The sequence below is a fragment of the Bos grunniens genome, chromosome 5 (assembly GCF_055505025.1).
Source record: "Bos grunniens cultivar Pamir isolate PY7600 chromosome 5, Bosgru_T2T1.0, whole genome shotgun sequence".
Taxonomy (NCBI): Eukaryota; Metazoa; Chordata; class Mammalia; order Artiodactyla; family Bovidae; genus Bos; species Bos grunniens.
The window spans coordinates 48385497-48397211 of record NC_141169.1 but is presented as its reverse complement, the minus strand read 5'-3'; the positions used below and the strand labels follow the sequence as shown (position 1 = coordinate 48397211).

At 45.3% G+C, this 11715-nt stretch overlaps 1 protein-coding gene across 1 annotated transcript in view; it reads left to right on the top strand.

The window, feature by feature from the left end:
* The first annotated feature begins 3840 nt into the window (after positions 1–3840).
* IRAK3 (interleukin 1 receptor associated kinase 3) overlaps positions 3841–11715 on the top strand; it is a 66763-nt gene continuing 58888 nt past the window's right edge. The window contains exon 1 of the mRNA XM_086400143.1: positions 3841–4359. Within this exon, the coding sequence (XP_086256269.1) occupies positions 4209–4359 (151 nt within the window). The 5' untranslated portion in view covers positions 3841–4208. The remainder of the gene's footprint in view (positions 4360–11715) is intronic.

Sequence of the window (11715 nt, the reverse complement as noted above, 5' to 3'; positions counted from 1 at the left end):
TTGAGTGGATCAGGATTTGCTGGTGGACTGAACATGGGCTGTGAAGAAACAGAGGAGCCAAGGATGACACTATAGTTTTTGGTTTAAGCAACTGGAAGGATGGTGTAATCTAGATGAGGAACAGTATCGAAAGGTAGGTTCAGAAGGCATGATCGAGGGTTCAGTTTTGGACCTGAGTCTGAAGTTCAAGAGAGAGGTCTAGGCTAAACAAGTACATTTGGCAGACCTGGGTAGACAGTTGGTATTTAAAGCCTCCAAACTGGCTGAGCTCACCAAGGGAGTGGGTGTCAATACAGAGAACTATGGACTGAGCCCTGGGTGCTCTGACATTAAGAGTTAAGAGAACATGGAAGCAACCAAGATGTCCATCAACAGATGAATCGATAAAGAATTGGTACATAATATATACAATGGATAAAGAAGTTGTGGTACATATAAACAATGGATAGGTCTTCCCTGGTAGCTCAGCTGGTAAAGAATATGCCTGCAATGCAGGAGATCCTGTTTTAATTCCTGGGTCAGGAAGATCCCCTGAAGAAGGGATAGGCTACCCACTCCAGTATTCTTGGGCTTCCCTGGTGGCTCAGAAGGTAAAGAATCCACCTGCAATGCAGGAGATCTGGGTTTGATTCCTGGGTTGGAAAGATCCTCTGAAGGAGGGCGTGGCAAGCCACTCCAGGACTCTTGCCTGGAGAATCCCCATGGACAGAGGAGCTTGGCAGGCGTCAGTCTATAGGGTCGCACAGAGTTGGACATGACTGAGCAACTAAGCACAAGCACAGAGCTGATCCAGTAAACAGTGAGAAATTGCTGATTTTGTAGATCATGAGAACAGCTGTCTTTAATGCCTAGGAGTACAGGAGAGGAGATAGGATCTATTGCCCAAGTGAAGGGATTAGATTTAGGAGCCTAGATAATTAATCCATGAAAAAGGTTGGGGAGAGGGGAGTGTATATTGCTACAGATGCTGGTAGGTAGGTAGGTATGTGGTAATGAGATTCTGCTTCTGTGGAAGTTTTCTCCTGACGCATCAGTGCTCTCAAGCTCATTAGATGAGCATGAGGATGGGAGAGAAGGTGATGGGATTGAGAAGAGAGATGGCATAAACCAGTTGCCAAGGAGTTCATAAGAGTAAAATAAAAGCACAGATGTGACTGCCTGGCAGCATAAAGAACCCACATGAGGGCCAAGTCTTTGATTTTAAATTGTGTCCAACTAATAGAACTCATGCGAAGAGTTGACTCATTGGAAAAGACTCTGATGCTCGGAGGGATTGGGGGCAGGAGGAAAAGGGGACGACAGAGGATGAGATGGCTGGATGGCATCACTGACTTGATGGACGTGAGTTTGAGTAAACTCTGGGAGTTGGTGATGGACAGGGAGGCCTGGCATGCTGCGATTCATGGGGTCGCAAAGAGTCAGACACGACTGAGTGATTGAACTGAACTGAATAGGGTTTTTATTGCCCCTCCCCCTTCCAGCTACATTCAGGTGTATGCTGCTGCTGCTGCTAAGTCGCTTCAGTTGTGTCCGACTCTGGGCAACCCCATAGATGGCAGCCCACCAGGCTCCCCCATCCCTGGGATTCTCCGGGCAAGAACACTGGAGTGGGTTGCCATTTCCTTCTCCAATGCAGGAAAGTGAAAAGTGAAAGTGAAGTTGCTCAGTTGTGTCTGACTCTTAGCGACCCCATGGACTGCAGCCTACCAGGCTCCTCCGTCCGTGGGATTTTCCAGCCAAGAGTGCTGGAGTGGGGTGCCATTGTCTTTTCCATCAGGTGTATGGGTAGAGCCCCAAATTGGAAAATTGGGAGTCAATCGGGATGCTAGATTTGCCAAGGGAGTTCAACAAAGTGACAGGGGAGCAAGAGTAGAGAGAGCATGTGCAAGGGAGGGACTATAATAATTGAACGTGAACTTTATGGATAAAGAGAAAGGTGAGAACATCAAGAGGGTTGTGCCAGAGAAGAGGTGGCAAGATTTTGGATTTGGTATTCTGGTGAGGGTAGGGATTGTTGGGGTCAGAGTACTACAGGATAGGAGATGTAATCAGAGAACAGATTCTTGAAGTAGAATTTACAGACACAGTGCAGTTATTGATAACAACAAGTTCTGGGGATGAGTAAGTGGCTGAAAAAGCGTGAAGGAGAAAATTACTGATGGAGAAGACATATCAAGGAACTGAGAGTCCAGGGTACTAGAGATTATCATCTATTCTACATATATTTTAAATCACCAAGGATTAAGCAGAAATTAGCATTGGAAAAAAACTACAGTAAGCAGGAGCTATCTAGTTGAAAAAAGAGGAGGAGAAATTGAGGAGGGGGAGAGCCGTGGATGATAGCAACAGCGAAGAGTAGTAGTCATACAACCTGATGAAATAAAATTCAAAAGTCAAAGGCAGTTTTAAGGAATAGGGAAGGAGCATGGTCTGATACTAACTGCCAATACTGAAAATAAAAGACATTTCACATAATCTATATCGATTTCCCATAATCCCGCTTTCACGTACAATTCTTGATTTTCTGTAAATCAGACGCTCTGGCAAAGCAGGCCTCGCAGACTGCTTCACTGAGCCACAGCAAATTCCTGGCTCCTTGGCGTATTTAAATTTGGCTCTTCGGTTCCAGCAATTCAAAAACTACTAGATACTTGACCGCCTCTACTAGCCACTGTTGCTAAGCTTATTCAGGTAGTCCCTTCGAGGAATATAGGGCTTCTTAAATGTGTGCAGATTGACAGGAAAACTTTAGCCATTTGAACACTGGAAAAAGGGGTACAGAAACCCTTGCCCAAACGATAATATATATAACCAATTTTCAAGTATATTTTGTGGAATACTTTAGCTGAGAACGACTTTGAAATTGAGGCAGCTACCAAACGATGGTGCATTATCACTGTTGACCCCTAGAGGGCGTCATTCCCAAAGAGACCAAATCAGAAAGGTTGCAAACAGATGCTGATCTTTTTCAATGGCGGCTTCCGTGGAGGTTCAGTGGTAAAGAAATTCTTGGCCAGTGCAGGGAAGATCGCCTGAAGAAGGACATTGCGACCCACTCCAGTATTCTTGCCTGGGAAATCCAATGGACAGAGGAGACTGGCGGGCTACAGTTCATCGGGTCGCAGAGAATCGGACACGACTTAGCGACTAAACAACAAGAACAAAATTTTCAATGGCCATCGTCCACTCTTCAGTCCTTCAGGCTGGGATTTTTCTCACCATGTTCCAATGTTCCATGCTCTTTTTTTTTTTGGCAGTAGCATTCGTATCAAGTCCATAGGGTCGCAAAGAGTGGGACACGACTGAGCGACTAAGCACAGCATTCATATCATGCCTGCGGTGGGATATTATAACAAAAATGGTAGAAGACTTCAGAACAATATGCGATTTTACTTAAACTCCTTGTTGAAAGCTAGAGGAAAATTCTGCAAAGCATTTTGAGGAAGGAAAAAGTGGTCGAACAATATTTCATCAGGAAAATCCATGGACAAAAGACTGTAGTAAAACCAAATAGTTTGGAGAATGGACAACTTCATGAAGAAGACGGCCACAATTTTATCCCACTTCGTTCTGTCTTTTGTTTTTCTGTTGTCTTTATCCAGGTTCGTCTTTTCCAATAATCATTTCAGACATGCCCATTTATCTAACTTTGGTAAAAGGTCGGAGGAAAATGTGCCAAGCGTTTAGAGTGGTTGGTTGTCCTCAGCTGAGTGGGGCTATGAGTGATTATTTTCCTCTTTCAATTTTTCCGGGTTTTTCCAAGTGTTTCCTCAAAGAAGAGGATCAAAAGATATAACTTGGTAAAAAGTCAGTACAGATCATCTCCCATCCATCCAGGCCAGGTCGAGGGGATGGCGGACTCTCCATCAGTTCTGCGCTCCTGGTCTTTCTCACCCCTCCCTTTTTTCTTGGCCTCTTCAGTCTCGTCTCAAAGCCGGAGGAACCGAAAGCCAACCAGCAAGGGAGAAGCCGGGACCTGGTGAGCCGCTCACCAGGCCGGGGCGGCCGCTGGGGCCTCTCCCGGGAGCCGCGCTGTGCGTCACGGGGGGCCCGCCCTCGGCGCGGCCCGGGCTCCGGGCGGGCGGCCTCCTTGGCCGTCGTCGTGCTAGCAGGATTTCCGCGGTTGTGTAACGGCACCGCGCGGCCGCGGAGAGCCCTGGGCTTCGCATCCCTCCCAGGCGCGGTCCCTGGTCCCCCGCAGCGCAGCCATGGCCTGGACGGCGGGGGCGGCGCGGAGCGGTGGGACCCGCAGGGCGCTCTCGTCTCACACTCTCCTCTTCGACCTGCCGCCCGCGCTGCTGGGCGAGTTCTGCGCGGTCCTGGACAGCTGCGACGGCGCCCTCGGCTGGCGCGGCCTCGGTGAGCGCGGCGGGGGCGACGGGGCGGCGGCGCGGCGGCGCGGCGGGGCGGCGGGGCGGCAAGGCGGCGGCGCGCGCGCTCGGTCAGACGTGCTGCCCGCACAGCGGGCAGGCCCTGGGTGCTTGGGGACCGCGAGGCCTCCCAGGCTCTGTTACGGACTTGCCCTTTACTCATTCGCCCTGGGAGGGACGCAGATACTCCCGAGACCCACCCCAGAGCTCCCCCTTCGTCACAAAAACTTGGGGTGAGATTAAATGAGCGGAGCCCGTGGGGGAAACCAGCCACCCGCGTGAAACCATCTAATGATTCGCCACGATTCCTGCCTTGCCTCGTTCGGAATATTTTAAAAAAGAAACGCCTGTGAAATGTCTCTTGTCATGTAAAGTGACCCCCAGGGTATAATTTTCGTATGAAGATGTGCTTATACCTTTAAAATGTTTATCAAGTGTTGTTTTCAGTGCACTCCCCTTAATTACATTTCAGGTGAAATGCTAGAGTAAAAAATTATTTGTAATTAACGTGGCTTCCAGTATTCTTCATTAAATGTACCTTTATTATTTACCCAATCTGGGAATGAAGGTTTAGGTTAGAGAATGGTTCTTGACTTTAGTAAGTTGCCTCCAAGACTCCATTTTATGCAGACTTTGGAAAGTTAAGCCATGGCCTATTGGAAGTGTTGAGTGTGATCAACAGAAATAATTCAGACAAAAATCTGTAAACACCTGCGTTTATGGTTCTTTTTGATATTGCATGATGTCACATTTAATATTAGTTGAAAATAAACACAAATATGTCAAACCAGTATAGCCTTAATTCTCTGAAATAGCTATCTATTATTCTTACCCCAAATAGCAGAACATAAAAGAGGAAAAAAGTTTAATTTGTTGTTGATGAATAATATGGTCACACTTTATGAAATGTGGCATTATTGAGTTTCTAGTTGTATAAAGATTTTCTAGGTATTATAAGCTCTATAATTTTGTATTATAGCCCTGCAGTAAAAAATCAGAAAACTCTGGTTTCTGGAGACCATGGACATTTCCAGTATGCATTTGAGAGTTAAGATCCCTCCCACACCATATCTTTTTGACATGGATGATGGCACGGCAGTTTTTGCATCCCTTTGTTTCCTAGAGTTACCAAATTTGGAAGAGAAAAATGTCATTAGTTCAGTCCATGGTTAAAGAATGTTAGGGCTGAGCAGGTATCATAAATGAGGGAAGTGGGTTGGTGTAGACCCACTTGAAACCCAAGGGAAGAACATGTCTCATCTAAAAGGGGCAGTTAGTACTCAGCCCCAGGCCACCGCTCATTTTCAGGAAGTTCAGCTCAATGTTGCTGAATCTTGTCTCTCCCACTCCCCTCTCTCTTTCTCTCCCTCCCCATGAAATTCAGATACTCATTCATTATCTGGGTTGTCTCATAAACTCTTCCAATATCCTTGTCAGGCAGGTGCTATCATCATCAGTGTTTGAACAACTGAGGAAACTGGTGCAAGTTGGTTAAGTAACTGGTCCAAGCCAATAAAGTAAAAAGTCCAAAGCCGGAAAGTGCAAACAAGAATTTGAAGCAGAGTTTACAGAAAGGATCGGAGAAGGCAATGGCACCCCACTCCAGTACTCTTGCCTGGAAAATCCCATGGACAGAGGAGCCTGTTAGGCTGCAGTCCATGGGGTCGCTAAGAGTCGGACACGACTGAGCAACTTCACTTTCACTTTTCACTTTCATGCATTGGAGAAGGAAATGGCAGCCCACTCCAGTGTTCTTGCCTGGAGAATCCCAGGGACGGGGGAGCCTGGTGGGCTGCCGTCTATGGGGTTGCACAGAGTCGGACACGACTGAAGTGACTTAGCATAGCATAGCATAGCATACAGAAAGGATAAAGTGTATGAGGACTCTTTATACTCTCTTCTGAAATTTTCTGTAAATTTAAAACTGTTTTAAACAATAAGGTCTATTTGAAATTAAAAAGAAAAAAGACATGTAGACCTTGGAGTTTGATAACCTACAACTTCCCTCTATGACTTCCTCAGGGTCACAAATATTGCTGTGTTCTTTCAGCTGCATCTCACAGCCTCCCTAAAGTACAGCCACTTCTGCCATGAAAGAACCATTCAGTGAGCCATTTCAAACACATAGCCCTATTTTCCTAGTAGTGGAAATCAATGAAGACCACCCAAATGAGAACAAGCAAAGGCTATTTATTGAAAGCAAGGGAGTCAGCCCCCATCGCTTGCATTTGACCGAGAGGCAAAGGCAAGCAGAGAAGTGGAAGTACTATAGCTCAAAAAGAGAAGGCTTCAGGTATGCCCCGAATGGAGGCTGTTGGCAAGGGGAAGCTGCACACAGGCCACTAGAAGTGGGACATTGTGTGTGATAAGGGCTTCCCTGGTGGCTCAGACGGTAAAGCGTATACCTACAATGCGGGAGCCCCAGGTTCGATCCCTGGGTCAGGAAGGTCCCCTGGAGAAGGAAACGGCAACCCACTCCAGTATTCATGCCTGGAAAATCCCATGGACTGAAGAGCCTGGTGGGCTATAATCCATGGGGTCGCAGAGTCGGACACGACTGAGCGACTTCTGTGTGTGTATGTGTGATAAGGGTACATATTTGGCTTTCTCCAGTTGACTGTAACTTGGAATTAGGGGCAAAAATTAGGAAAGCTGTCAGCTATTAATGAAGCCCTGGCCATTTGGAGTCAATTGCTGTAAGGGTTATTGTTTGGTTTCCTGGACTAGTTGCTACCGATAGTAGTTTGACCTCTCAGACTGGTTACTCTAGATAGAACATTAGCTTCCTGGGCTAGCTGATGCACGTTGTGGGTCAGGGTTCTGTTTTATAGGTAGCCTAACCATTGTTCCTTTGTAAATTTCTTCTCTCATAGGGGGAGACTGTAAGCTGTTTACTCCTTCATACTCTAGCTATAATTCACTGTGCAGGGGGTTGTGCCCCTGACTGCTTGGACCATATTCTGAAATGAGACCAGGCATGGACCGGCTACTTCATGAATTGTTGGCTCAGCAGAAAAGGAAGGCTGGATTGGTTCCTGGCTGTTGAGGGAAACTGCCTGTGTTAAATAGACCAAGTTTCCCCACTGGCACAGTGAAAGTAAGAAGGAAGGAAAGAGGTGCAGGGAGGGGAAACTTGACTTTAGAGGGCAGAGGGGAGAATGTTGGAGGACTGAATCAAGGAGATAGTTTCTTTTATATATATGTCATTTTATTTATTTATTTATTTTTGGCTATGCAGAATCTTCGTTGCTGCACAGGCTTTTCTCTAGTTGCGGCAAGCGGGAGGCTACTCTCTAGTTGGGGTGTGCTGGTTTCTCTTGTTGCAGATGACAGGCTCAACAAATCATGGGCTTCAGTAGGTGCTGCGCATAGCTCAGTAGTTGTCGCGCATAGCTCAGTAGTTGTGGCTCCCACGCTCCTGGATAAGGGATTGAACCCGTGTCTCCTGCATTGGCAGGCAGATTCTCTACCACCAAGCCTCCAGGGAAGCCCCGAGGAGATAGTATATTTTATGCTCAGGACAGGTGAAAGCCTGAGGATGCAGAGGGTCCAAAATTCCATATAGAAAACAACTGTAATGGGAGTTGGTGGTGGACAGGGAGGCCTGGTGTGCTGTGATTCATGGGGTCGCAAAGAGTCGGACATGACTGAGCGACTGAACTGAACTGAAGAGAAGAGAAAAGCAAAAGGGAAGATTAACTGAACTAAGTGTTGGTTCTCACTTGAACTGATCATGTTTGTTGATGATGGTGAATATCAAGCTGTGTTTACAAAGGCAGTTCTGACAAAGGCAGATCTTATGGTGGCCTATATGATGTGATCAGTGTATACTGATAAGGTAGACTGGACATTGACAAATGGGAATCACCTGCAAAGTCTTTTAAAGCTGCAGGTGCCCAGGTTCCACCCCTGCATAGGTACAGCTTCTTTCTGTTTTCTGCCAAGCCCCAGGGTGAATCTGATGCAGTCTGGTTTGGGAGGCATGTGCTTAGGCCAAATTCTCTTCTTTAATAGTATCTTAATATAGCAGTTATTTTACTGTAGTCTTTCACTACTCCACTTAATTCTTTCCATTTTTAAACACATCCTACACATTAATCTTTAAATCACTTTTACTTCGTTGTTATTAAAATAGTGTATTCACAAGATAATTTATTCTCTGGTTGATGTTGATGATGTTATGGCTTTGTAATGAAAGTAGGAACCCAATTTAGAAAATGCAAAAAAAAAATCCATTTATCTTATACTACTCAAAGACATAATAACATATATGCAGAGCCTCTGGTGACAACTGATTTCATTACATTACATGGAACTAGTGTTTAAATTGTTTGGAGGAGCTTACTTTGTAAAACCTCTCAACACTTATGGTACAATGAGAGAAACCCTTCTTACAGATACTATGTGATAGGTTATATCCGACTTTCTTCCTCTCAAAAAAGGAAAGAAAATTCCCATAGAAATGATTATTAATCTGTTTAAAACAAATTAGATGAAAAATCACATTAAATGTGCATTTGAATATTTAGTAAAGATTTAAAGCAATAATAATGATACTAATAGTTGCCACCATCTACTGAGTGCTTGTGCATGCGTACTGAGTCACTCAGTCATGTTCGACTCTTTGTGACCCCATGGACTATAGCCGGCCAGGCTCCTCTGTCCATGGGACTTTTCCAGGCAAGAATGCTAAGAGTGGGTTGCCATTTCCTACTCTAGAGGCACTTCCTGACTCAGGTATTCTTTTCCGCTGAGCCACCTGGGAAGCCCCTGTTGAGTGCTTACTATTTGCCAGAGATTCTGTGCTAAGCACTTTACCTGATTATTTCATTATTTATCACAAAAGCTCTCAGGTACTCGTATCTGAGAGGTATCACCCAGGTACTTGTCCTATTTCCATTTTATAGATAGGAAAACTGACTCAGAAAATTTAGGTAATTTACCTCAAATCAGGGATTTCCCATGTGGCACTAGTGGTTAAAAAAAAAAAACAAAAAACCCTCCTGCCAGTGCAAAAGATGTAAGAGACGCGAATTCAGTCCCTGGGTTCGAAAGATCCCCTGGAGAGGGAAACGGCAACCCACTCCAGTATTCTTGCCTGGAAAATCTCGTGGACAGAGGGCCCTGGTGGGCAATAGTCCATGCGGTTTGCAAAGAGTAAGACATCTCTGAAACGACTTAGCATGTACCTCAAATCATAGTTTAATAAGTTGCAGACTAGGATTCTAACCAGATGGTCAGATTCCAGAGTTTATGTTGTTGTTTTTATTTAATTTTAAATAGACTTTATTGCTTAGAACAATTCTGAGTTTACAGAAAAGTTTAGAAGATAGGACAAAGAGTCCTCATATACTCCGTCCTTCCCGTATACTCTGCACTCAGTTTCCCCTGTTATTAGCACCTGACATTAGTAAGGTACATTTGTTCCACTATTGATACACTATTATTCAATTGCATTCATACTTTTTTCAGATTTCCTTCGTTTTTACCTAAAGTCTCTTCTGTTTTCCAGAATCCCACCCAGTATATCACATTTCATTTGGTTATCGTGTATCCTTTGGAGGCTTTTGGCAGTGATAATTTTTCAGACTTTTCTAGTTTTTGATGACCTTGACAGTTTTGAGGAGTACTGGTCACTACTGATCAGGGCTGGTCTACTGTTTTGAAGAATGTCCCTCAACTAAGATTTGTCTGATATTGTTCTCATGACTAGACTGAGATTGTGGATTTCAGGGGAGAGCAGACCACAAGAGGCAGAGTGCCATTTTTATTACATCATATCAGGGGAACACACTGTTTACAGGACTGATCACTGTGGATGTTAACCATGGCTGGAGTAGAGTCTGTCAGGTTTCGACACTGTGAAATCACCCTGCCGCACCCGCTTTCCATGTTATGCTCTTGGGAAGGAAGTCACTGTGTGGCCCAACTTAAGACATAGAGTTAAGCTTCCCTCCCTGAAGGTGGAGTAGAACCCATGTTCTTTGTCCACTATATCATTTCTCACATCTTACAGGGTTCTGTCTAGATCAGACTTTTAAGTTGCCACCTCTTTCTCTGTTCGCCTTTATGGTAAAATTCCTCAAAAGGGCTCTTTATACTCCAGTTTCTCCATCCTCCTTTAAACCTGTTCCAATCAGGTCTTCACTGCCCTACCCTACTGCTGCATTGACATTTCCCTTGTCCAAGGTGACTGTGGCTAAATCCAACGGTCAGTTCTCAGTCTTCATCTTACTTGACACATTTGATCATTCCTTGCTTCTGAAAGCTTTACTTTACTTCTAGAACACTACACTCTCTTTCTTCTCTTCTTACCTCGTATGCTCTGTCCTGATCTCTTAGAATACCACTGGGATCAGTCCATGGGCCTCTTCTCTGCTGTTTATCTATCCTACCCACTGTCTTTGTCAGTACCATCTATGTGCTGATAGCTCCCAGATCTCTCGCCGGGGTCTCTATCTTGAACTCAGCACCATCCATCCATTTGGCTACTTGACAGTCTTCTCCACCATAACAGTCCAGAAATGTTCCACTCCTTCAGAGTTTCTCCCCATCTCAATGGCATCCCCATCCTTCTTTGTTCTGGCCAAAAGTTTAGTCTCCTCTGACTTCTTGCTTTCTCTCACAAACCACTTCCTGTCTCTCAGTAAATGCCATTGACTGTGCCTTCAGGATCTATCTAATAATCTGACCGCTTCTTATTATCTCTGCCACCACAGCCATCCTGGGGCAAACCACCATCAGATCTCACCTGGATAATTCAGCAGTTTCCTAGTTGGGCTCCTAGTCAGTCACCCTGCCTCACCTCGAGTTTCTTTCTTTGTTTCTTTTAAAAAATCAATTAATTATTTACTTATTTTTGGCTGTGCTATGTTTCTAGAGTTGCGACAAGTGGGAACTGCTCTTTGCTGTGGTGCGCCGGCTTCTCATTGTGGTGGCCTCTTTTGTTGCGGAGCACAGGTTCTGCCTGGGCTTCAGTCATTGCAGCTTGCGAGCTCAGCAGTCGCAGCTCAGCTCATGGACTGTGGAACACAGGCTTCAATAGTTGTGGCATGTGGGCTTAGCTGCTCCAAGGTATGTAGAATCTTTCCAGATCAGGGATCAAACCCAAATCCCCTGCATTGGCAGGTGGATCCTTATCCACTGTGCCACCAGGGAAGCCCCTTGAGTTTCTTTTCAACACGGCAGCCAGTAAGCCTGTTAAAAGTGTGAACTGTCTTGTGTGTGTGTGTGTGTGTGTGTGTGTGTGCACGCGCGCTAAGACATTTCAGTCATGACTGACTTTTTATGACCCTGTGGACTGTAGCCCGCCAGGCTCCTTTGTCCATGGGGATTCTCCAGGCAA